The following is a 27,753-nucleotide window of genomic DNA, read 5'->3' as shown; positions in this document are numbered from 1 at the left end:
TGATACACAGTATATTTAAGTACACCAGGTATATAAACACCTTTCACTGTTTTCCATTTATCTAAGCATTTACACAACAGTTACAGAAAAAGAAAAAGGAACAGTTAAAATCCAAACAGACAGCTTAAAAACCTGAGATATCACATACTAGTAATGAATACATATTGCCTATATAGCTACTGAAGTACTAGAAATACCAGAAGGACCAATCTCACCTAACAGGGAGATTTAGAAGATCATTGTACTAGCAAATACCCCCTTAAAAAGGTTTTTATATTTAATTCAAACACTGAGAAAGGGAGGATTTTCCTCTATTGATAAAACATCTAGCAGACATCTTTTTATATAACTTATATTGCAATTTTATGATATCAAAATCAGCTGCTCAAATTTTAGAATGCTGAAAGTTCAACTGTGGTCCAAAACATATGCAGCAAAAAAGATGATTTGTTTTAAAATGCGGACATGATCCAATCTTTTCTTCCTCCCTGCTTCACATATGTGGGGAGAAACTGTACAACTTGTAACTACAACTTGTAAATGAACCTGCAATTTCCCTTTTATCCAAATATGAAAAACTGTGATTTGCACAAATCACAGTTATAACTAGCTTGGATATCAAACTATGGTATGTCTTCTTTGTCAACTGTGGTTTGTACAAGCTACAATTCTCTATATCCAGACAAAGCAAAAATATATTATTCTGTCTGGATGGGTCTTCATCTTAGCGGGAGTTAAACTTTATCTAACTGCCATTTGGAAATCTCTTATAATAAAGAAATTAGCATGATTAGAGAAGAACAGAAATGCCCACAATTACTACAAGGTTTTAATTTAAAAGCTTAAGGATTAGCAATTGAATTCTCTAATTACCTTTCTTTTATGATGAGTTGTGGAAGCATCCATCTCCTCCTCTCCAATATTATCAATCTGTGAAGTTGGACTACAGTTCATTCTCTCCTCTTCCTGCCTTTGAAGCCTGTCTGCTACTGCCTGGATGGCTTCTGTCCATTCTTCCCTGTCAAAAACAGGGCAGTAAGTAAATCACTGTCATCAATATGCAATTAATAAGAGGTAAGACTTAATATGTACACAAACTGAAAGACAGAAAAATGAGGAGTGATCCATTATTTTACTGCGTTTTACCATTCTGTGTGCACTGCTCTTTGACACAGACTTCTTGCTGCTGACTTCCAATCCCCACTGATTGCATTTGTCAAAGGGCTACATACATATTCAGATGTATGTGTAATGGTCAAAGTGAATCAAATTCCAAACATTCAAAAGTCAAAACTGAGTATTTCAAAAGAATTGGAATAGTTTTGCTAAAATCTGTGCATCTAAGTAAGAAACACTGAAACTTAAACTTCGTATAGCACAAATTATTTATAATATTCCTTAGAGACATATTCTTTCCACATAAGTGTTATGAACTGGAAAAGGCAGGTTGCTTACCTGTAACTGTCATTCTTCAAGTGGTCATCCATGCATTCATGCATTATCCATGCATCCATGCATTATGGGTGCTGAACCTGCGCAGTGCCTGTTGCCGGGAAGATTTCACAGCTTTATCAGTTTCTGGCAGGAACTCCGCACCCTCCCCACCATAGTATAAATGGTCAGAGTGCCTGCCCTTTCCCCAGTCAGCTGAAGACCTATCGTTTGCCCCCAAGTGGCGCTAGTTGGTATTGAACCTGGCTCATAAAGAGGAAAAGAAGATATATCTCCCTATATATATGCATGTATATTACATAACAGTCACCGACATCAAGTGGGGCTGGTGGGCAGGTTGTGTGAATGCATGAATGATCACTCGAAGAACGACAGTTACAGGTAAGCAACCTGCCTTTCTTCATTGTGGTCTCCGTGCATCACACATTATGGGTGATTAACAAGCTTACCACACTCAGAGATAATGAATGAGCCAGGCAGTGAGATTTAGAGAATGTAGGTCCAGATGTTGAACGACACCTTGTTCCTGAGTGAGAAAATGGGGAACTTGAGGTAGGTGAAGAAAATTGCTGTGTGATAGTTGGAGAAGAGTGGGGAATCACAACTGACAGGGCCACCAAGCGGTGATGAAAATTCTGTGAGCATTGTCTCATTGGATTTTGAATATAGTCCTCATTATTAGCAGTATCAGTGGGAACGTGTAGAAGAATTTGTTCTCCCACGAAATCATGAGTGCATTCCCCAATCGAATCCAGGCCAATACCTGCTTGGGAGCAGTATGTCCTGCAGATACAAGTTTCTATCCGGTGTTCCCCAGAGTTGAAACACATGTTGACAAACTTGTTGATCTAGTTTCCACTTTTAAGTCGTCAACATGTGTCTGCTGAGGGAGTCAGCTTCCTTGTTGTTGGTGCCTACGAGATGGACAGCTCAAGGAGTAATCCTGCAGGCAACGCACCAGTTCCACATGCAAAGGGGAAAGTGAGTCAATGGTACCGATTTCGTACCGCCAAGTGTGTTTATGTAGAACACTGTCCCACATTACCTGCACCGTGTGATCTTGTAGGATGGTTTGGAAAGAACACAGTGCTTTGAAGACCTCCAGCAATTCCAGGTAGTTGATGTGTCTGGTGGTCTCATGTCCATGCCAGGTGCCTTGGGTCCGAAGAGGCACACAGTGGGCACCCCATCCAGTCAGGGAAGCGATGGTATAAAGTGTCATGGTTGGTTCCGGTTCACAAAATGGAGCTCTGCAGGAGAGATTGGTATCAATAGTCCACCAGGACAAGGTCTGGAAGACTGAGTGCAAAGGCTGTAGTAGTTGGTTTGGTCAGTCGTAGTCCGGGTGAAAATTATGATTGAACCAGAGCCGCAAAGGTCTCATTCGCAGCCTCGCATTCAGCACCATCGAAACCGTGAACGCCATATGACAGAGCACTTGTTGGATCAAGTGTGCAGAGACGGTCTGTTGGGAAGTGATCCATTGGATTGAAGAAAGCGGCCTTTCCTGCCGATTCCGAGGAAGGAAAGCTCGTGTGCGTAGAGCCTAGGTGTGCACCGATGAAACTGATGACCTGAGAAGGAACAAGGCACGATTTTTCAGTATTAATACAGAGTCTAAGTCGATCTATCAGGGAACAGATAGTATTGATGGAAGCCAAAGGTCATCCCTGGAGGAGGAGATGATAAGCCAATCGTCAAGGTATGGATAGATGTGGATGCCCTGAAGCCAGAGGTGGGCACAAACGGGAGCCAAGCATTTGGTGAAGACTTTCGGAGTGGTAACAAACCCAAAGGGGAGTACGTTATATTCAAAGGCATCGGTACCGACAGGGAACTAAAGGAGGCGCCTGTGAGTAGGATGGATGCTGATGTGAAAGTAGGCATCTTTCCAGTCAAGGGATGCGAACCAATCCTCTTTCCTGAGCAATGGGAGTATATTTTGGAGTGTGGTCATTCTGAATATTTTTATTTTGCTATATTTATTAACTCCACGTCAGTCTAGAATAGGGTGTAGTGCGCCATCTCATTTTGGTACCATAAAGTACCTGGAGTAGAAACCAGTTTAGGGCTCGATCCCTTATGAAGCAGCTTGGTGACTTCTTCCAGGAGTGCTGGAGAGGCTGCTGTATACCAGATTGGGCTGGAAGGCGGCACTGCCTCAAACTTGATTTTATATCAATGCTCTATGATGGTGAGAACCCACCTATCAGATGTGATGGACTCCCAGATGGGGAGTTGGCTTTGCAGCCAGTCCCCAAAAGGGATGGTTCACACATCCCATCAGCGTTGATGCTTATCTCACTCTGGTCAGCACCCAGTTTGTTGGGTGAGGCGCATTTTGCCTTCATTTCCATTGCTGTCTTTGGCCATACTGTTGACGTCCCATAGAGTATGGTTGATGGTAGGGCTGGTACCAGTATTGGGATCTGTTCCATGGTTACATCTCTGCTGGGAAGGATTTTCCATGCGACGTGCGGTGAGATGAGCTTTTTGGATGTTCTTGAGCTTGTCATCCATCTTCACATTGAACAATCTGGAGCCGTCAAATGGCATGTTCTCAACACACTGTTCGGTCTCCTGTGGCAGATTGCCAGATCTCAGCCAGGCGTGGCAATAAAGTGCAATAGCACCAATGAGAGCGTTAGAGTCACAATCAACATGATGTCTCACTATGTTCAGCTGTTGTCTGGAAAACTGCATTGCCTCCCTGATGAATAGGCTGGTCAGTTCCCTTTGCTGGTCCAGGAGGAATGCAGTGAGGGACTTGAACTTCTGCCACAGAAGGAAGTGATAATGGGCCATGGTAGTTGGAGATCCGAAGACCAAGTCCATTGTGGCCTAGATGCAGCGAGACATCATGTCAATTTTTCTTCCCCCCTTGTCAGCTGGAGTTGGGTGTTCCTTGGTTTGTCTGCCCTGGGAAGATTCAATCACTATCAAATTCGGCTGAGGGTGTTTAAGGAGGAACAGGATATCTTGTTCCCAAACTTTACACATCCCTTCTAGACACCTGGAGATGGGATGTGGGTGGATCGGGAGTTGTCAAGTATCAGTCATCAACTGTCGAAGAGTAGTAATGAAAGGCAACGCGATGGATGATGAATCCTCTTTAAGAATGATGCCATAAAAGTTGTCCTGACTGGAATCTATTCTCGGTTGGACATCTATCTCTAGCAATTTGATCATCCGGGAGAATAGCTCAGAAAAGGTGCCCTGGGAGTTGCCAGGAGATTCAAGACCTTTAGTAGAAATAACAGTTTTGGAATATTGTGGGTGCTTGTTGAGAATCCTCCGAGTCTGAATCTGAGATGTAAGGCGGACTGGATGAGGACCCATCAAGAGACGTTGGTGCACAGGTGAGTGCTGTGGCAGAAGCTGACGGAGCGTCCCTTGACACCGAGTGAGGGGTGGAGTGATGGGGACTCATTGGTGGTCATGGGTAATATCCATATGGGGGATAGTAATTCCACAGATAAGGCCGATCAAAGCAGTTGCGGTCGAATTCTCAGTACAGCAGAGGAACCCAGTACTGCAAAGGTTGTGTTGCAGAAGCCTGGCATAAGAAGGACGACAGGCGTTGAGGTGCCCTCGGAGATCCCTCCAGAGATGATTGGGCCACAGGCATAGAAGTGGATGATCTCGCAGGTGGATGTTCTTGTCCCATCTGGGGAGGAAATTCACTGATCTCCCCATCGGTGATCAATGCTCTCGCCAAAGGATCAGGACTGAAGTGCAGCAAAGTTGTAATCTGCAGAGGTGACAATGGAAGTGTCACCTGAATAACTGACTGGCGACTTGGAGTTCCAGCCTGGACTGGTGCAGCAGTCGGCTCTGAGCGAGGCACCTTGTCATGTTTTTTGTGCCGGCGCTCGGATTTGTCAGGTTTGTCCTTCTCAGGATGCTTAGGCTTCGATAACTCCTCAGACCCAACATATTCCCTCTTCTCCTTATGTTTATGGAAAGGAGTATTTGAAGAGCGCTTTCCATCCTTGCCAACAGGATCCTCTTCAGATGGGCGAGTGGGGATGGAATTCGGTGGTCCCAAAGCCACAGAAGAGCTGGTCTCAGCCAAGAACTGCTTCATGGCAAACAGTGCTTGGTCCCATAACATTTTTCGCAGCCTATTCTCATGATTTTTGCAAGCCTGCCTGGTAAACGACTGGCAGTAGCTGCATTTATCGGTCCTGTGCCCTTCTCCAAGGTAGAGAAGACACAGATCATGAGGGTCAATGGGAGACATTTTGGCTCCACACTGAGAGCACTTACGGAAGGTCACCCACTGTGCCATTCAGGAAGAGAGAGAAAGAGAAACAGCGGAGACAGTTTGTGGAAGAGAAGAAGGGGTAAGTGGGGAAGAACAAGAAATTAAGGGTAGGGGTTTGGTAAGGGGCAAACTGGGATAAAGGCTGAAAGTTGTAGAAGTGGAATTTAAGAGAAAAAGACAAGATTTAAGAGAGTATGATTGAGAAGTACACAGAAAGAGCAACAAAGGCCCAAGGCACAGCAAACGGTGGTTGCAAGAAGACTGAGGAAAGGGTGGGCACTCCAACCATTTATACTACAAGGGGAGGGCACAGAGTTCCCTCCAAAAACCGTTAAAGCTATGAAATCTTCCCAGCAAAAGTCACTGTGCAGGCACAGCACCCATAATGTGTGATGCACAGAGACCACAATGAAGAACTAATCTGTACTGACCAACGTCCTGATATTATATATTATCTGAAGGTAAATATAATTGCTTTTAAGTAGTATTTACTTCCAGGTAATAAATGTAGAATTGAATTGTAAAAACACTTATGAATACAAATAAAACCACAAAATCCATGCACATTTTAGCAACTGGAGGTCACATTGAATTCAAATAACAATGTTGCAGTAATATTTACTTCATATAACAGACTTCACCATTAATATATTAAAATAAATCACAATCACAACAGCATTGACACCAACTATCTCTCCTATATGTTCTTGAAAGTTAATGTGTTCAATATCTGTTAAAAGTTCATAATATCAATCAGAATTTTTTATATGCAAGCTATAATTATATCTCCTACAATGCAAATATTCTAAGGCAGACTTAACACGCCCTAAAAATACTGGGTATGCATTTAGGAATACTTGATGCAAATTTATTAGTAAAGTTTTAAATGAATGTACACAAAATGTAAAAATGTATTTTCAACTTAATGCAGTAAGATGCAAGGAACAGTTCCCTTATAGAATTTACTCTGTATAACATGATAAACACACACTCACCGTTCTTCTGGTGTATCTACGTGAAATGTCCTTTCTATCACAGTGGTCCACTGAAGACATCGGATAATAAATGTGTTTGGTTTTGGTCTCTCTGTTTTCATTAGCTGGCATTCTAGAAAAATAATATATTTAGCATGTCGCTTTTATACTATGAGAAAATAAACTAAATTTGTTCAAATTACATATACTCTATATATCCACCAACATTTATAGCTATATGTAACATTAGTAGTTTCACATATACACTGAGAACTGCAATGCTATCCTTAATTACCTATTAACAAGTCCTACTGAAAACAATCGGCCAAAGTAGACATGAGTAGATATTCATAGGATTGCACTGTACATGCTGACTGTTAGCAACCTAAAGTTGCATTTATTTTATAACTATTAATTATCTTTAATATTTGAAACAAAAATGTTATTGGAAATTAGTATTCAGTGTATGTGTGAGAGAGAGGAGGTGGGGGGGGATAAATATTCTTCAACCAAGTATTTCCAAAGTTTAAAAAAAATGATTACATTCATTACTGATCCTCCACTGAGAAACAGCACTTCGATCAAGCACAGTCTTCTATTAATGAAAGAGAAAGAAACAATTTCTCCATTCCATTGCCACAACCCATTCCCCTACATGTGTTCCTCAGGCTTGGAAGACTCTGAAACACCCATGGCAGTAGCACGGTGAGCTATAGGAGAATTTATTAAGGTTACCTCTCCTCCTCATGTTCCACTCACAAAAGCATCCACTAAACCATGGGTCCTCAAACTATGGCCCATGGGGTGAATCCGGCCCACCTCAGAGGTATTGGATTCCCCACGCCTGCCGCTGTCTGCCTTTCACACATGCACTTGCTGCTGCCTCGCTGCGCATGCAGCGACGCAGCAGCTTGTTCGCTTGGAGATCATTTTGGACTCACTTAGAGAAAATGATTTCCGAGTGAGGAAGCCACCACCTCGCTGCGCGCCTGCTGCCACCAACTTTCAACTGGCCCCACTGAAAAAGTTTGAGGACCCATGCACTAGACCAAAGAACCTTCCATCAGGAAAGAGAAATAACTGGATAAAACCTATACATCTGTACATTATACATACTTTATACATTTCTTGTCAAGGTATGGGATGTTTTCAGAGAACAGTTCAACTGTTGTGAGTGCATATGAATACGCACACACATTAGTCTTAAATTCTTATACACAAACATGCATATAGGCATGCAAATAATACTGCAGATACAAATATACCCATACATATACATGTTACAAATGCTAATCTTCCCCCACCACCACCACTTCGAGCCAGTGATGGCATGAAGCAGAATGTGATCTTTTTTTATCCTTAGTAGGAGCCATGTTCTTTCTTCAGAAGACTCTTTGTACCATTAGCTATACTCTGCCCTTGTATCTTCTTTCTCTCACTGACAATGTACAGTTAGCAGACTCTGGACTCAAAAATTAGCCCATAGTAATATGGCTCATAAACAAAAGCTCCATGAAAATTATAAGGCAGAGGTCCCTAATGCAAGTGTTCATGGGTGCCTCCAGTGGTGACCATGGAGGGCTTTCCAACATGATGGCTGTAGGCATGCCAAAAGATTATTTTAACTTCCTCAACTTTTTTAAAAAACATACATGGATTTGAATGACATGCATAAAACTTTCTAACAACTATGCATAGATGTCAACAAAGGTGAACTGTATAGTCAAATAAGCATCCGTTTGAAGTTGATGTCTGCGTGCCATCTTTTCAAAAATCAAGAGCTTTGCAAGATCCTTTGTACCATGGGTCCTCAAACTACAGCCTGCAGGTCGGATACAGCCCACCGTGGTCATTTACCCAGTCTGCCTCAGAGCTTTTGGACTTGTTCAGAGAAAACAATCTCCAAGAGAGCCCGAAAGCTCTGAGCCGGCGCAGGTGTTCTCTGCAACTGAGCAGAGAGCCAGCACAGGTGCCAAATTGGAACAGCTCCCTTCAACTGCATGTGTGCCAGCTCTTCTCCCCTCCCCATTGCATGCATGTGTTGGCTCTAAATATAGAATGGAAATACAGAGCAGGAAACAGAAGAGAGGAGGGCAGAAGAAAGAGAGACAGATGAAGACACTAAAAAAGGATTGAAGGTAAGAAAAATCTAACTTTTTAAATCTCTTTTTAATTATGTGAGCCATGTCCCTGGGCTGCGGGCCAAGCCACGGCCACCTCACTGAGCCCAGAGGTGGACAGGCTGAGGTGGGGCCGCAGCTCCCACGCCTCCGCCGCGGCCTTCTCTGAGCAAGCTGCCACCATCAAGCAGCTGCCATGCTTCCCCCCGCGGCAGAGAGAGGAGGAAGGCACCCTACTCAGCCAGCCGCAACCCCATTTCTTGCCTCCTCTCGTCTTGAAAAGCAGCCCTTACCTTCCTCCTTGTGGCCCTCTCCCAGCTGGGGGAGCCACCCCACACTCACCTCTCTGGCCTCTCACGGCTGCGAGGACTATAATTACCATCATGCCCAATCAGCATGGCCAATGGAAGTTGTAGTCCAACTCATCTGAACAGTACCAGTTTTGGAAAGGTTGCACTAAAATATGGTAGTCATTAGCTCTGCATCCAAATACAGCCATTGTATATTGTGAGAATTATTCTGGGCTGACTTGCTTCATATATTAAGAGTGGCATTAACAGTATTTATCCTTAGTATTTTTGCTTCATTCTTTGTAATGCCAGTTGCAGTCATCAGCTGCATTATGCAAAATACTATATTTAGTATTTAGAGGACCCCTGCTCTGTACACTGCATCCTTCCAATGTTGTAATGTTTAAGTGTCAAATGAGTGCACAAAATCCATTCCCCCTTCTGTTTATTAATTTCTATGAGGCAAGTAAATAACTTTAAAGAACATGAGCATCAGCTAGTATTAAATACTGTTGCAGTACAGAATATACCTGAGTAATAACCTCCTCCTCAAGAAACTACTGGTTGCCACCAAAACATAGATTTAAAAGAAGTATTAGCTGTATTGCACCAACAGTAATTGGCTAGGTTAGGGAAAGGTTGGGTAATCTTTTATTAAGGAAATGTTGTAGAATCCAATAAACACAGAACAAAAGTAAGACACAGAATAAGTAAGATGAGTAAGATACAGGTTAAGATCCATAAACACAAAAAGTTGATGCCAAATCATCAGTCCACTGAACTGTTGTGGTTGTGTGCACAACAGTTTCCCAAATAGTTGGGGACACTTGTCATAAAGAGCTCGACAAATGGTGGGGTAGACTAGTGGAATGAGATTCCCCCTTTTGCATTTATTGTAGTTTGCATAAGTATTTTGCATTCCACAAAATGCCTCATTGTTAAATAAATGCAAATTAAAGAGAAAAACTTGAAGATTCACTAAAAGTAAAATCATGTATACTAGGAAGTAAACTCAAATTAAATATATAACATACAATGTGTTTTTTCCCAAGTAAGCATTTAAGGGAGTATGTGTCTAACTTTTGGGTTTGGAACCACCTGTCTTAAACGAAAAAGTTTAAAAATATTAAAAAGTTAACTGAAACATTCTTATTTTATTCTTTTATTTCTATTAGTTGTTCCTCTTCATATCTTCAATTGTAATTGAGTACATACTTGTCTATTAGTGATGCAATTACTAAAAACTTTACACATCTTGAAGCTTGCAACTGCCACATTTATGCCATCTGCCATAGGATGGTAAGACAGGTAAGACAAAATGGGTTGCTGCACAGCTCCATGGTCGACCTACAGCATAGTCCAAATTCAAAATCAGTAGAGAAGCATCCAAGCTATAAGATGGTCCATATACAAAACTGACACTTCCCCAACAGCATTCTAGCAAAGCCTTCCATTGATAATGTTCTTTTCTGTAACACCCCAATCTGCAGAACAACAAATCTGCAGAACAACACTTTACTTGGAAAATCATGTAGGGTTCCTCACATCCTACTCCAAAACACATAGTTTAGAGCTAGAAAAGGTGCTCCAAAGTGCAACCAACAGGATAGCAGGGATGCTTTAGGACAGCTGTTGCTGCTATACTGCCCACCCTGAAACCTAGCAGTCTGGCTCTGTTGTGATGCTGAGTTAAGGAAAAAATGACTATGTCTATGATGCAGGGACTTCCATTCACTCTTCTTTTTGTCAATAATCTTTGAATTCTTAGGTCTTCAGTTGTACACGTTTTTATATTCAAAATACAATTAGCACTGTTCCCAAAATTAATTCCTGTCCATGCAAATTGCCCAACCTTAACCAAGAGCTCTTGTATAAATAAAAGTGCATAATAAGACCCAAAGATTAATACTCTTTTTTCTAATTTACCTTTTATTATTATATACCTTCTATCTAGACCAGTTAATTGATCTACAAATCTAAAACTCTTCATAAAAATTACAGCTTTCCCCCTTGATTTTGATGTTCCACTGTATTTTTCTCTTAATATACAGTATACCTGTTTTCTGTGATGGGTCTCCTGCAGCAATAACACATCAGCACCCAATTTATGTACAATCCACATTTATTCCATACTGTTAGGTGGTAATCCAAGACTATTTGTATTAAAAGAGGTTATATATCACCCATTGTACCATACATTAAATTTACAATTTATATCCCTAATCCTCTCCAGCCAATTACTTAAGTAGTTATTCAAATATGGACTATTAGGAAACAGCAACTGATTAAATTGCAACCATGAAAAAAAGAAACAGCTTGTCTGTATTCCCTCCCCTCTTCCCCTCAGTCCCCTTTCCCTCCTTGCCCAACACCTGACAAAGCCAACATGCCTCATCTTTCTGCAAAACCCTGTCTCATTGTGGACTCCATAAGAGGCCAAAAGTCCTTGCTCCTGAGGATGAATTTCCCCCTCCCTAAGCACCTCCTCCCCTATAAACAGTCCTAAGATTTCCCAAAAAACGAGTCCATATCTGTAATGACCAGCCATCTCTGAGTCCCCACCTCCCAACAGCTGGCAGGGTGCACTTGCCCACCCCGCTTCCCTGGAACCCAAAATCCCAGAGCCAGACACTGGATTCAGCAAATGACAAGTCAAGCTTGGGGAAAAACAGATTTATTAAAAGAACTATACAATAAAGGGATGGATGGTCTTAAAATGCTACAATACACAACACACATTACAACAAGGGTAGGGAAGGGAACAAGGAATTGGAGAGCAGCAATTCCACTGGTCCCACACTGTTTGGCTTCCCCCAAGACACCCAGTTGGCCTCTTCAGACTGAAAATAATAACACTAGCTATTTCTACCACTAATACAATACCCAACGTTGTCTTCTTGTAGTGTTTCTTGGCAGAGCCTCCACTAGCAACAGGGAAACTCTCCTCCAAAAGAAAAACTGATCTGTCCCCAGCTCCTTGCTTTTATCCATTTAGATCAAACAGATGACTCATGGAATGACATTCCCAAGTGAGTATCATATACCCTTTAGGCCTTGGGAGTGTATGAATGACTCTATCCTTGGAAGTAATTTGGGGCTCTTTGCATTCCCATCACTATCAAACCTCCTGAGGCCTTGGTGCCTGGTTTTCCCTGAATTACCACCTGGCTGAGGCGGCAGAGCCCTCCTGTCAGAACCAGCTCCCCTGAGAGGTGCACTTGGGGCCAACCCTTCACACTTTTACGTGCCAGTCTAGAACTTTTTTATCTCACAGTATTTTAATTGTTGGAAATTTAATTGCTAGTTTATATTTTATTATAGCTCTGTGAATTATTTAATTATATTGCTTTAGCTACTTGTTTTTATATTTTACTTTTATTGTTATTGCTGAATATATTTATGGATTATTACTGTAAATTGTTGAATTAATGTTATATTTTAATCCTGTAAACCATCCAGAAAGCTGTTAGGCTAATAAGAGCAGTATAAAAATGTTTTAAATAAACAAACAAAGACAGAATAGTATCCTTGAAGCAAGCAAAGGAGTTATAGAATCAAATTCACTATTTCAATATTTTCTTCTCCATTCTTCATTTTTCTGATCGCAGTTGCTTTCTTATCTCCTGAGCTTTTTTCCCTTTCTTCCATTTTTTGGATCAGTCTCAGGCCACCTATCTTTGCAGATATGGCAGTTATTCTGTAGTAATAGATGTTTGCTAATGAGCCTAACAGTTTACAGGGGAATCCCCACACATATTCTATTCTTGATTTCTGAGAGCCTCTGTATATAACTTCCACTATATGCATTTTCTGATAGTTTCAACTGCCAAGTCCTAGAGAATTTCCACTTTATCTCTTTCATACTGCAGATCTTCCATTACTCAATGCATAGTAAGTTGTTAATTTCACATGAAGCGAACTTTGCACCAGTATCTCTCTGATGGCCCCCATCTATTTGTTTAGGATCTACTCTTTAAATTCTTTCCAGGTTCTGTGCTATGATTCTTAAATATGGGCAAAGATCTTGAATCCATTTCACCACTTTATCTTTTAAATCCTCCCTGCCTTCCTCCTCCTTGAAGCCTCTTATATATAGAGATGTCAATCACAATGTTCTTGCTCCATCAATTTATCTAAGTTTATTTTTTTCTGCATCTTATAAACTTAACTTCTTGGTCTGCAGCCAAATCCAAGGCTTCCTGTTTTCCTTACTTTAATACTTACGTTGATTTTTACCAATGTTTCTTTTAGTGATATCAGAATTCTTTCCAAATCTGTTTGTAAGTCTTCCCTTAATTGTTCTAAAAAAAATTCCATATCTACATTGGATTTGTTGGGCAATTAAGCTTTCCCACCATTCAGTCCCTTCATCTTATCACACCTGGTATCTCTTCCATATTTGTTTGAGGAGGTCTGATAAATCATGCCAATCTTCTGCTTCTGAAGAGGAACCAACCCTTGCTTTTGTTCCATTTTCCTTTATTTTGTCATCTCCTCAATTTCTCCAAATATTATTTATTTGAAGTGCTGGTTTGACTGATACAGATATTAAATATAGGCAGGTAGTGAATGGAGTGGCTTTTACTATGCTTTCATTTGCCACAGCTGCAACATGTTCTCGTTGTTTTGGCTGTTTAATGGGATTAAATTCAAATTTTTGTAGTGAATTGTGATTATTTTTAAAATTTGCATTTGTATTCTGTACTGCATTTTACTGCATTCTGTGAATTGTTGTAAACTGTCCAAACTAAGTAAATAAATAAAGTTGTTGTGGCTCAGTAAAGGTAGTAAATGCAAGGGCAAAGGAAATTATTTCCAATTTCCTTCCTTGGTGGCACTTTGTCCCTATTAAGGCATAAATCATCTTCAAAGCTTGAAATTTTGAATGAAATATCATAGAACTATTACACTTACACACATGTGATGATGTTCTGTGGTAGAGCAGTTTTGGAACAAAGTGTTTAAAGAAATTAGCACATGACCATAAACAAAACCAAGACTCCAGTACTTAATATTTCTAGGTATTTTTCAAAGGATATATCTACAGCACATTATATTCTTCAGTAGCAGCAAAACACAATGGAAATGGGGGTTTTCTGGGAGGATTTTTTAACTTGTTTTCAGGAAATACATTAGAGGGAAAAGGAGTATATAATAAGAAAAAAGAAAAGTAGTCAAGGGTCAGTCTAAGGATTTAAAAGCAACTCCTTATTTAAGCACATTAGCAATAAACAAAATTTTTTATCAACCATTCTCCCATCCTATCTATTCAATTCTCAGTCATATCTCTATGTAGCCAATACAGTTGGTTATAGATCTTGACAATGCTTTGGTGCCAAAGAAATCACAAACATTTGTATACATCATATTTTCTTTAGCCATTATTTAAATTGATAAAAGTAAATTTTCCATCTTTGAGTAAATTCTTCAGCTGGTCTTCTGGTGACGTATCTAGTTAGCTTCACCATTGTTGGATACTCGGTTAGCTTGTTTTTCCAGTCTTCAACAGCTAAGCAATCTTTGGCTTTTCACTTGCCAGTGTTATCATATATTTGTATAATTGTGACATAATCTTTGGTATAGTCTCTGGGACAATACTCTTGGCATTCATTGGAAAGTCAATTTTAAGTATTTTTGGCATCTCACATGCATCTGCTTCTGTTTATTTTGTCACATGTTCATCACATATAATAAAATGCCCCATCCATCTCTTTGCATTTCCAACATTTTCCATTATAATTCTTGTCCATTTTCTGTATATCTTTCAGGGCAATAAACCACTGGAAATAATCTTACACCAATCTTCTCTTAGTGTTTCACATGAGGTAAATTTTATGTCCATCGTCTGTAAGATTTCACATTGGTGAGCTGATATTTCTTCTTAAAGATTCTGCATCCAGCTCTTCATGCATATTTTGTCTCTGCATATTGCTTAAATATGATACTGAGATTCAGTATATGCATGAGTGAGTATCATATTTAAGCATTTGATTATAAATATGTCCTAGGAGATGGTCTGATTTTTAATTATAATTTCAAAGTCTGTCAAATTTCAGATTTATGCCTTTCCAGTTTGAATTTCTTTCTTTTTCTTTTTAATTTTGAGGCTTGTTGATGATAAAGGAGCCATTCTGTGTTTTTTCAAACCCAATGGAAATGTTGAGCAAACTTATCTATCAAAGCTTGGTTACAGGGAATTCAGGATCATTTATTAATGGGAAAGTTCACCCACCAAATGAAGGTTGTTAAATTCTAAAATCTTATATGGAGCTTTTTTTGTGGTTTGCCAATCATAAACCCCAGACCCATGCATCTCCTGAACATTATACAATCTTACTGATCTACCCAGAAAATATAGTTTCACTTAATTGTGTTTTAATATTTTTCAGGCTAAATGTTTATTGAACAGGAAAAAAGAGAAAAAGCAAAGCAAAATGATGAAGAAGCAGTTTCCCCATGAGGAGAATATTTGATCACTATTTTAGGGAGAAAAGATGAGAACTAACATTGAAAGGGACATTGTGTAGCAAAAGCCGAAGGAGGTAGTCTTCTCATTCCTTCATGATATTAAACCTGAGGTCATCCATCCAGTGAAGCTGAATGGTGAGAGATTCAGAATAGAGGAAGTACTTCTTCACACGGCACATAATGAAACTCTGAAATTTGCTATTACAAGATGTATTTGTTTGGGCAATGCTGGCTGCCATTAAAACTAAGAAAGGTACTAGACTCCCATCTCTTAAGCTGCTGTCACCAAGATGTGTAAGACAAGGTGAAGGGGGGAGTGAAGATGAAATTGTCACTTTACTGAACAATATATCAATAGTTATCGCAACAAGAAACTGAGGCAACTTTAGGAGTAAATAAACCCCACAGGGATATGTGGACTCTACTGATGGCCAGCATAAGATAATGAAAAACAATAAAACAAAAGTTGCAAATCTGGAAAATAACATCACACATGAATCTGCAATGTCCACTTTTCACAATATATTCTTGGCTTGTGTTTTACTTTTGGAGGCTTCCAAGCAAAGTACTAATCACAAGAGTGTTTCATTTGCATAAGCAGTCCCCAAAAGTATCACTCATGAAATTTATGAATTAGGCTCTATGGGTGATTTTGAAATTCTCACAAGATTCTCATTTTGATATAGAATATGCCTACTATATTTCTGATTTATGCAAGTGGACAGAGTAAGACCCTGCCATTGTTAAGTGATAATTAGAGGCTCTCTTAACTGTGCCTTCAAGCATGTGGGGCAGCTCCACTGGTGCTCAGGCAACATAAAATTATGGTATATCCAGATTATTTAAAAGAAGTCTCTAATAAGGGCATTTGACCACAGAATACATAGTTGATCTAGAGAAACTTCTGTGCTTCTTGAAATTCTTTTTCTTTGTTTTGTATTAACTTCTCTTTGCTTTTTTCTTCTGCTTTATTAGTTTCTAGTTTCTGGTCTTAACACCTAGTGAAATAATTGACAGAGTAAGGCCTAGTTTGGGCAGACAGTGCAATTACCCCGTTACAAGATTAACAGTTTTATTTTGTGATTGAGTCAGATATTTGTTTGTTTGTTTGTTTAGCTCTGTTTCCATTTATTGGTTCTTTTCCATTCATAGTGTTTTTCTTCAATGTAAAGCTGGAAGGCACTATAGAGGTGGTTTGAAATGCATTGTAGCTATGGCTTATTCTCTGGTTATTTGGAAACAGGTATCCTTTAGTAAGGGCAAGATTTGTATGAGTAAAGCAGGTATCAGAAAACAACTGATATTTTTATTATAATTATGTTATGTTTTAATATATTATCCCCACTTTATGGCAACTCTATGAATGCATGTACTCCAAATGTCCTGTCCTTCACAACCCTGTATAGCTCCTGTAAATTCAAAGTGGTGGCTTCCTTTATGGAGTCGATCCATCTCATATTTGGGCAACCAATATATCTGCTATTATTTCATGTTTTAAAATGACTTCTTAAAATGTCAAGGTCCTGCAGACCCCCAATAAACAGAAGAAAGTGCTTTCCAAATTAACGGAATATGGTACCAATATGACTTTTCTACTAGAAATGCACCTAATGGAAACAGAGACACAACAGTTAACAATAGCCTGGATGGGAGAGATACTTTGACTAGATTTAAAAGGGTAGACATTTGAATCCATAAATGTCTTTCATTTTCAGTTCAACAGCCCACTACAGTCAGTTTTTATTGTAGTTAGAAAACACAATGAGAAAGTAATTGTCCTGCACTGGGCTTAACAATGACTTTCCAACTATGTTTCATGAATAGTTCACCAAACCACTTGATACAGTATTTACCCATTTGACTGGAAGAGGGGAGAGCCCTTAAGAAGCCAGCAATGCTAAGACTCACAATTCAATCCTATTATAGTTGAATTAACTATAATTATAGTTCGGTTACCCTTGAAGAATTATGCATCCAAATCAGACATCATCAAATCATCCAATTAAAATTGCCTGTCCACAAAATCTGTGATCACTTTTGTTTCCCACATGCTTGCTATGCCAAATTAAGCATGAAGCATTGGTAATATCAGATCATGCTCCAGTTTCTTTGGATTTGCAATTTAAAATTACCTGGCCAAGGTCTACCAGTCTTTTGCGGTTTCATATTTCTTTATCAAATAAATGAACCTTTCAAAAATCAGTGAGTTATGAAATTATTTTGAAATAATGAGGGTACAGCTAACTCATACTCCACTGAGTGGGGGTACTAAACCTTGATAGGGGTCATATTATCACTCATGTTTCTAATAAAAATAAATTTAGAAAGGAACAACTAATACCTTTAAGTGACAGGCTGAAAAAACTTGTAATTTATTGTGCTACTCCTTCAAATACACTTATCAGGAAACATCATGTTAAGCTCATATTTAACATGTTAAATATGAGTTAATCAATATTCTTGCACAGCATATTGGTTTTAGCTTGCTTAAATAGACATATTTGGAGAATGCTAAACACACCAGTAAGATTTGAGCTCATGATTAAAGATGACAGTGGTGAAATATATATTCATCCTAAAAGATTATTATTACTAATTTTATTTCTATACCACATGGCAGTTTTAACCTGACATTAAAAAGATAACCATGATGGTGCTTTCTGGCTTCTAATGACACATGATGGGATATATCGGTTGTCTTAATCACTTATAATTTTTACTGAAATTGTTTTAAAGACTTCAAGGTTCTTAAATTTTATATATTAGAATTTTTCACTGTGCTTTATTGTATCTGTATTTTTGTATCCATTTTTATTATTGCACAGTCAGAGGAAGGTGACAGTAAGAGAAAGACAGCAGATGCTGATCGTAGTGGCCAGATGGATTGACTTCCAGAGAAGCATTCCAGTAGGGTTTGAAGTTCCAAGCTGTATGAGGCATTCAAGAGAGCCTGCAGCTGACATGCCACCTCTCTCTTGAGCAACTTAACTAGGAAGGGAACATTTGTGACTGGACAAGTAGACACCAATGCTTCCTTCAAAGCAATAGGGACTGTAGCATTACATAATAATGATGCACTGATTACTTCCCTGACTCATCTGGTCAGTCTCCATTGCTAAGCATAAGAAGCCAAGAAGGGCAGGGGTCAAGAAGGCATTTGATGGTTATACAGATGCAAAAGTCTTGTATGCAAGAACATGTGGAGCCACATCCTCAAACTCCAAAGGATGAAACTGATCCCACAGAACAATATAAGATAATGCAATCAATAGCAGAGTTTGAATCAGCATGATTTTCTGTTCAAAGTGGCTCTCAAACTCATCACAATGGGCACTGAGGGCTGCACTGGTAGATTGATTGGGACAGTTGAAATACTCCCTAAACCAGAGGTCTTCAAACTACAGCAGATGAGCCAGACACAGCCCACCAAGGTCATTTACCCAGTCCATCTCAGAGCTTTCGGACTTGTTTGGGAAAACCAATCTCCAAACGAGTCCGAAAGCTGTAAGCTGGCACAGGCGTACTCTGAAACACTTTCAGTTTCAGAGACTAGCAGAGAGCCGGCAAACACGCCAAACTGTAACAGCTCCCTTCAACTGCACGTGCGCCAGCTCTCTCTGCTAGCTCTGGCTAGCTCCTGCTGCTGTGCTGGTCTTGCCAGCGTGAACTGCGCACGCACTGGTTCTTCCCCCTATTCCACGCATGCATTGGCTCTGAATGCAGAGTGGGAATACCAAGCAGGAATACAAACGGAAAAGAGAGATGAAGACACTAAAAAAAGATAGAAGGTAAAATATATAATCAAAAAATATCAAGAAAAAAAAATATCAAAAAAAATCAAGAAAAATATAATCAAATTTCCCCGTAACGTTCAATGTAATAAAGTTAATCCACTTTCTTTTTTTTTTTTTAACCACAAAAATATGAGCCATGTCCCTGGGCTGCGGGCCAAGCTGAGGCCACTTTGCCAAGCCCGGGGCAGACGGGCCAAGGTGGAGTGGGAGTGGAGCCACAGCACTTCCACCGCAGTCTTCTCAGGGCAAGCCACTGCCACCGTTGAGCAGCCGCCATGCTTCTTCCCCCCACGGCAGGGAAGGGTGGAAGGCGCCCCACACGGCCGGCCACAGCCCCATCCCTCGCCTCGGCCTGTAGAAAGCAGCATTAAGATCTGCGGGAGAGGCTCTGCTCTGGGAGCACTCTTTAAAGGAGATAAAAAGAACATCTACCCAGAGCAGGGCCTTCTCTGCAGTGGCGCCCAGATTATGGAATGTGCTCCCTGGAGAGGTGTGCCCAGTTTTGCAAAGCAACCTGAGCCAAGAAGAGCAAATGCTTTAAGCAAATACATACAGTTGTGCAACTGGCAACCCCCCCCCCCCCAGGAGCAGCTGCAGGATATGGAAAAGAGGTGCTGCAAGTGAGTGCACCAGGCATCCTTCCTGAAAACCATCCTTTGTCCCTGCTTGCTACTGTTGAAAAGAGATGCTGTTTGAGAAGTCTGACTTGTGCAGTGCATGGAGCTTCACTCCTGGCAAGCGCCCTGTGAATGCTGGGTGAATTAGCCAGGAACTTGGATGCTGAGCCACTGCAAAAAGGATTGGAGTCCAAGGAGCCAAGCACAGGGATTTTGACAGATTTTTTGCATGTCCCTAATAGCAAGTGTTCACTAAGCTAGATAATGCATGAGTTACTAATATCCCACTTCATTCAGCCTGATGAAACTGCTATATTTCAAAACTCCATTCAACATTATTGCACTATTATGGTGGAACTGGGTTTACAGCTGGGTACTAAGGCATACTAGAATGCCTCTTTCCACTGTAATACATCTGGTCCAAGTCTTAATTGCTTTCATATATTTCATGAGTTCAGGAACAAGAAAAAGGAAGTTTTATTGGTGAAAGAAATGGAACAAGAATGGAGACCAGGCACTAACAGCTTCATCACTAACAGCATTGGATCTGCTTGGACATAACAGCCTGGCAGCAACTCTTGGGTTAATTTACTTATGAATTATAAGGATATATGCTGTGAGTGGGCTGCTTCTGGTTCCTGAAACAATGTACTAATGTGGCATTTTTAGGCTGTTTCCATGAAATCCAAAAAAAGGTACCTGGAGTTATTTGTGGGTTAAACAACCCCAAGTTAGCCCAACAAGAAATGCATAAATTAATACATGAATTCACATCAAATGTCACTGTTACATCCAAACAGGGTTAATGTCATAGTTTTTTTAATGGCATCTGAAAATCCAAAAACTACACAGTGAATTAGTAAGTGTTTTAGGATTGCAGCCTAATCTTTTCCATTATTATTCAAAATTCGGTTGCTTGAAGTAAAGTTGCCAACTGATCAGACACATAGTCTGCATTGTGTTTAACATGATTGAGCTACAGAAATCAATAGAAGCAAGCTTTTCCTGGAATAGAGATAAACATTATTATTATTGTCTGTGAATTAAGGAACAATGGAACTTGCAACAGAACTGCAGTCTTACAACTAATTTAACACATGTTACTTAAATGTAACTGCATTCAACAAGTTATACACCTAAAGAAGAGTGAGATATACTGCAACATTATTGCCCCAAGTTAAAACTTCAAATTATAGGAGCTGTGTTTATAGTATTTCAGTTCATAACCTACAACAACTTTTAGGGGCAGCATGAATTTTTCCAGGCCTAGTTGGCTGTAAAAGAATTTTGTAAAATTTTAAGAAGTCAACATATACAATATATGTATTACAAAAGATTGTCCAGTCTACTATTAATCTGGTGAGTAATCAAAATCAACTTCAAGTGGTTACTGAAGGTACTTACTTGCTACTGAAAAGTTGTTAAGAGGATATGGTAGATCCACATCTTGAGGCTTCTCCTTATATCCTATAAATGAGCCATCTGTCTTCAATAGGAAGTATCTTGGTCTCCAGTTCTTTATATATTCCCCTATATAAGAAAACATGATTAATATAAAAAGTATCTCAACATTTGCTTGAAGTAAAGTTGCCAACTGATCAGACACATAGTCTGCATTGTGTTTAACATGCTTGATCTACAGAAATCAATAGAAGAAAGCTTTTCCTGGAATAGAGATAAACATTATTATTATTATCTGTGAATTAAGGAACAGGCATTAATAAAAAGTTGATAACTTTATCATGCTTCTCTACTTTTAAATTCTAAGAGAAAAAACTAGAGTTGACATATATAAAAACCCTGTATTGCTTATCTGTAACTGTAGTTCTTGCAGTGATCATCTGTGCATTCACACCTAGGGATGCACAGCCAGTCTCATGAGAAACTTGACAGTTAAGGAAATTTGGTTGAGACCCTCCCACACAGTTCCAGAGTATATGTCCCAAGTTGAGCTCCCATCTATTTCTCAGTTCCTTTATACTTCCTGTTACATCCTCAGAACCAAGCCAAGGCTCCACACCAGCACTGGTATTAACACTGATATTGAACTGGGGATGAATGTCAGTTGCACAGACCACCACCATTCAAAGAACTACAGTTATAGGTAACAATCCTATCTTTCTTCTCCATGGTGTATGTGTATCACATATATGGGGGAACAGTAAAGTAAATTACTGATGGTGGTTTTGTCCTACTGTAAGACTGTTGCCAGAACTAGATAGCTGAAGGAGCGGTCTGCTCTGGCTTCCACATCAAGCTGGAAATAGCTGAAGAAGGCTAATGGATGAGATCAGGAAGGAACTAATATTCCTTTCCCAAACACCACCAATTTAGCAGCAGCATGAATTGAATGAGCTCAGACTAGACCAGAAATGTCAAGGCAAACCACTTCATATGCCAACTTAATAATGTGGATCACCTGGATAAATAATCTCTGAAAAAATACCAGGAGTCCTTGCAGCTTGCCACTATGGCAAGTAAGTAATGGGACTGAGGAAAGGGCTCAGTCCTCAATTTACAGAAAGCGTTCAAATGTCCAGGTTATGAAGGATAGATTCAAGCAAAGTATAATAATAAGGAAGAAAACTGAAGGTATGTTGATTTGATCCAAATGAAATTCAAACATATCTATAGGTAGGAATGCAATGTTAAGGCAGAGGACCATCTTGTCCCAATGGAATGTCATATAAGGTGGATCTGTACACACCAAAGACAATTTTGTGGAACAGTGGGCTGATGTAATAGCCACCAGAAAGACAGTTTTATAAGACACAAGACATAGATTTGACATCACCAGTGGTTCTAATAACGTAACAGTCTAGATCTGCAGAACAACTGACAAACTCAAAGCAGGTACTGAGAACTGTACTTGAAGGAGTGGGATTTTGTACACCCCAAAGAAACTGCTGAACTAGTGGGCATGAAAAAAATAAAAATAACTTTTCAAAAAATTACTATATTATGAGAGGCAGAGGGTAACACATACACGCTCAGTGAAGAAAGTTTTAAGCCATTAGTATAATGTTTCTGTTGTCTACCATAAACAGACAACATAAACTGCAAAACATATTAAACAATTGGAACTGAATAAGGTCAGAGACATGTGAAAACAAAGAGATGCCCACTAACAGGCATAAGAATGTCTCACGTATAAGTTTCTGAGCAGCCTCCAGAATGTGTTTAATTATGTCAGGGACCAAAGAGACAGAAATCATTAACCTCCAGACTATCAGACATAGCATGTTTAAGTCTGCATGCTACATTTTGCCTCAGTGTTATGAGATTTGTCATCAATGGAAAACAATGGCATTTCCCATGAAAAAGTTGAAAAAGGAGAGCAAACCAATGCTGCCTCAACCACCACAAGATGAAATCTATTTATTTATGCATATTTATAGGCTACCTATAACTGCTGAGGCCTTGGGTGGCTTACAATATATTACACATATTAAAACATAATAAAACACATTTAAAACTTATTAACATACTAATACATTAAAACAACTACGATAACAGTGTGAAAAGGGCCACAGCATTCAGGGGCTAAGTGTTAAAACAATTTTCTAAAGAGGTCTAAAATCCATCTCATCCATTACTATCTTCGCAAGAACTTTTGTTATGAGTGAGATGGGTGGGAAAAGAAAAAACAGTGTTCCTGACCACCAAAAACACAGGCAACATGCATCTCATCTACTCCTGATCTGCTGCAGTAATTCAGTCAAATCGCATTGCCTACATGAGTAATCAAGACCAACTCCACCATACACTGAAAGGTAAAGTACCTCTGCAAGGAATGGCCTGTCCACTTCTGACTTACAGGAAATAGAATAATTCCAGCTCAGCCAGTCAGCTATGGTATTGTTAACCTAGCAACATGCACTGCAAGCAGACCAATCCAAAGCCAAAAATGGGCACTCAAGGTACAATTGATAGTCATGTATCACTGACTACTGGGCAACTAGGGAAGAAATGTGGGTTAGGTTGCACAACGCCCACAATGCTCTGGGCAAATGAACAATACCACAGATAACAACTGCTGTGTTTGTGGTATGAACAATGACAGGACAAACTTTATTATTCATAGGAATGATGTCACTACTGGTGGTACTGTGGTGTCTACTGACCAGGATCTAGTCTGTGCTAGGGCTTCACCTGATGATCACAAGCAGAAGCCCATATTCGTATTCACAGATGGGTCCCAGGCCCTGCTGGAGCTCTCAACCTCATGATGAGGGCCAGCTGGTAGCCCTGGAAGAAGGGCTATATAAGAACAAGCTGTTCCCTCCAGAACAGGCATCAGCAACAGAGGTTTTCTTGTTTGCTGCAATACCTGTATCTTGCCTGACCTGTTTCCTACCTTGCTATTTGTATCCTACATTGTTGTCTCACCTCAGCAACATGGGTTGGCTTTGGAGTGGTTCTCTTGCACATTGCCTGAATCTTGCTACATTTGGTTCCTGCTGTATCTTGCCTTGCTGTGTATCCTGCCTTGCTATGTTACCTCCGCAGTGCAGGTTTGTGTGTCAGTTTTTATTCAGTTATCTTGTCTCCACTACGGAAAAGACCCACCTTTCAAGCAGGTCCCAAGTGGGAAGATAGGTGGAAAGGTGTCCATCAAACTATCAAGGGTAGTCGAGACTGGTCAGCCACACTAATCAATGTGGCCTTTTTCTGTCTCCAGTCTCTTTTTGGGCTGCTGGATCTGACTAGCAATCTCCCTCTGTGTGGGTTGGACAACCAGCTCTTATCATGGAGGGCAGGAGTATTGTCCCTATGAATAGTATATGGTGTATCAGGCTCCATTTAATCCTAGTGGTGAGCTGTAATGACTGTGAGATGTTTGTTCTTCTCACTGACACCAATGCAAATGCAACAAATGCAAGCAACTTGCCCTCCTAGAAGAAAACCTGAGGACACTTGAGCTATGACAAACCACCCTTGAACTGACAACCCCCATAGGATACTGGAGGGAAAAATCAATCTAAGGCTGAGAACTCGATGGGAAAACTTAAAGGCATGAAAACACCATGGGAAAAGAATGGCCGTCACCAGCAGAAGGACTAGAAGACACACTATAAATGAGGAAATGATGAAAATCTTGAACAGGTTCCAGATACTCAAGAAAGAGATGCAAGAACGACTGTCTACAGAACTGCTAAATATACTGAGAAACACTGAAGAACAACCGAACAGGAGACCAAAGGACAACAAAATCCAAACCAAAGGACAACAAAACAGGAGAGACACAACACAAGTTTGCATCAATAATGAACCAAACATAAGACATGTTATCCAAGCTTGCAACAGTAAGAGAAAAGTGCTAGTTTTGGGAGACTCCCTACTGTGAGGGATGGAAAAATATGTATGTCAAGCTGACCGGGAGAAACACCAGGTGTACTATCTCACTTGAGCCAAAATCAATGATATAACTGACAATGAAGTTATACCAATGATATAACTTCTTTCCTTTTGGCGCCAGGTGAGAACCTTTTTATTTTCCCACTATTCTAATTGTTAATTTATGTTAATCTGTGGTTTTACATTTAATATTGGATGCTGGGCTACTTTTACTTTTATTTTTTATCTTATTTTATTGTTGTTATTGTGAACTGTCCCGAGGTGCCGGTGATGAGACAGTATATAAAAGTTTAAAATAAAATAATAAAAAACTTAATTAAAAATGGATTTGCAACTGGCATCCATTACTTCTGAACTTATATAATGGAACATTTTAGTAGTTACCAATCAGTAATGAACTTACAAAATTGATTTTTTTCTGTGGAAAAACAAGTACTGGAACATATCACTGACATCAAATAAAAGCTTCAGTATTCAAGTTAATACATCAGATGGACATAGGCTGATTCCTTTTGGTGTCCACAACACAGAGGGTCATATTCAAATTCAGTGGACATGGGACCTTCCTCCTGCCCAGTGCTTAGCCCATCAACTCATTCTAGGGTCTTAAATAGGGGATAACATGTGAGGAAACTCTGAAAACATTGACAACAAATCCCACTGGGCCTACCATCAACCCTTTTCAGGAAATCCCTCTCCTAAACTAATGTCTTAAAGGGTTTTTCCTCAGTAGAGCCTCAGTTCATGTTAGCTTTTCCACCTCCAGGCAGAGTGGGTCCATTACAGTGGGAAGCAGGAAGAGCCCAGTCTGTGTCATACTCCCACAAATTTCCACTTGCCCAATTCCAGATACAATAGGGATTTTTAACCCTGTGACCAGAATATGTGCATATTCTCCTCTCCTCCTATCCAGCGTCACTTCTGCTTGGAATTAACAAACCAGAAACATAGAACTCTAGGAGTTAAACAATCCAGAGTTAACAATATTCTAGTTATTGGTTAAACAACTCATAGTTTGTTGTTACATGTGAACCAGATTACTGTTTAAAAAGAAGTTCAGAATTATATTGAAAATATCCATAGTATTACTCCAACTTTATTTAAAATTGTGCTCTTGGTTTTCAAGCCCAACTAACTGCAGAAGCCACTGGGATTATCGAACAAATATTGTCAACAATCATATACCACAAAAGAAAAAAAAATTGGCAAGGTCATACGTTCACATATGAAAAGAAAACTCACAGAAATGCATAAATTAAAACATAGGGGAAATGTACTTTGTGACAATTTAAAGAACTGCATCTCAGGAGCTGTTAATGTAGTAGTACTTTTGCTTTAAAGGATTATTTTCGATCTGACTTCCTGCTGTGTTAAATGTAAGCTAAATTATTATTTTGGCCTCCATTTACACCCTTTTCAACTGAAACAACATTCTTTCTCTAATTCTTCTTATTACATTTAGGGAAAAGTCTCTAATTTTGTACACTGTACCACAAAACTGAATATTTCATATAGCATTCTAGTCAAACCACTTAAAGCTATTATAGAAGCACGTATCAAATAAAAACTAATTCATGTTGTATTAGAGAAGTCTTTTTCAATCTATTCTTTTTAAAAATAAAGTAATTGACCACAATGGGAAGAGACAACACAGAAGTCTTATTTTACAACAATCTTGTATGCAGCCCTAAATATAGAAAATAAAATACAGATGATATTTCAAAATGAATTTAAGTGTTAATTTGTAATGATTAGGAGGAGGTGGAGGATGCGTCAGTGGAACAGTCCAATAATTTAATTTAATATGAAGACTGAATAAATAATCCAACTTCATATATTACTATCATTTATATAGTCAAAATATATGAGATCGGTGGGGGAGGCCCTTCTCCGGGAGCCCTCTGTGAGGGATATTAGGAAGGTGAGTACTCGGAGGAGGGCCTTCTCTGCGGTGGCACCCCACCTATGGAATGCGCTCCCCAGAGAGGTCTGCCTGGTGCCGTCATTATTTGTTTTTCGGCGGCAGGCCAAGACCTTTTTATTTAAATAATATTTTAATTGTTAATCGGTGTTTTATTCTATGGTTTTATATTATCGCCGAGAACTCCAAATTTTTAATATTGTTCTATGCTTTATTTGTTTTCCTTGTGAGCCGCCCCGAGGCTTCGGCAATGGGTGCGGCATAGAAATGTTATAAATAAAATAAAATAAATAATAAATAAAATAATAATAATAATAATAATAATAATAATGAGGAGCCACCCTAATACTAGAGGAAAAGACCTCCTCTCTGCTTCTCATTCTGTAACACTAAAGGCTTAATGTATTTCTGAAACCATTCTAAATAAACTGAAAAAAATAATTTCCTGATCTTCTCTTCAGTTATCTTAATCATTAAATACAGGGAAAAAAC

At 39.5% G+C, this 27,753-nt stretch overlaps 1 protein-coding gene across 8 annotated transcripts in view; it reads right to left on the bottom strand.

The window, feature by feature from the left end:
- The window catches only part of AKT3 (AKT serine/threonine kinase 3), a 186,434-nt gene that overhangs the window by 64,864 nt on the left and 93,817 nt on the right, over positions 1-27,753 (bottom strand). For all 8 annotated transcript variants that reach the window (XR_006413700.1, XM_044419601.1, XM_044419584.1 and 5 more), the window contains exons 3-5: positions 21,387-21,512; positions 6,715-6,826; positions 874-1,018 (exon numbers count right to left, since the gene is read on the bottom strand). Coding sequence is in view for 7 of the 8 variants with exons in the window: in XM_044419601.1 (XP_044275536.1) it covers positions 874-1,018; positions 6,715-6,826; positions 21,387-21,512 (383 nt within the window). In the remaining variant the exon portion in view is untranslated. The remainder of the gene's footprint in view (positions 1-873; positions 1,019-6,714; positions 6,827-21,386; positions 21,513-27,753) is intronic.

Source organism: Varanus komodoensis, unplaced genomic scaffold (genome assembly GCF_004798865.1).
Source record: "Varanus komodoensis strain SLA01 unplaced genomic scaffold, ASM479886v1 scaffold1, whole genome shotgun sequence".
Taxonomy (NCBI): Eukaryota; Metazoa; Chordata; class Lepidosauria; order Squamata; family Varanidae; genus Varanus; species Varanus komodoensis.
Note: the sequence above shows the minus strand (reverse complement) of the source record. Positions and strands in the feature narration are given on the sequence as shown.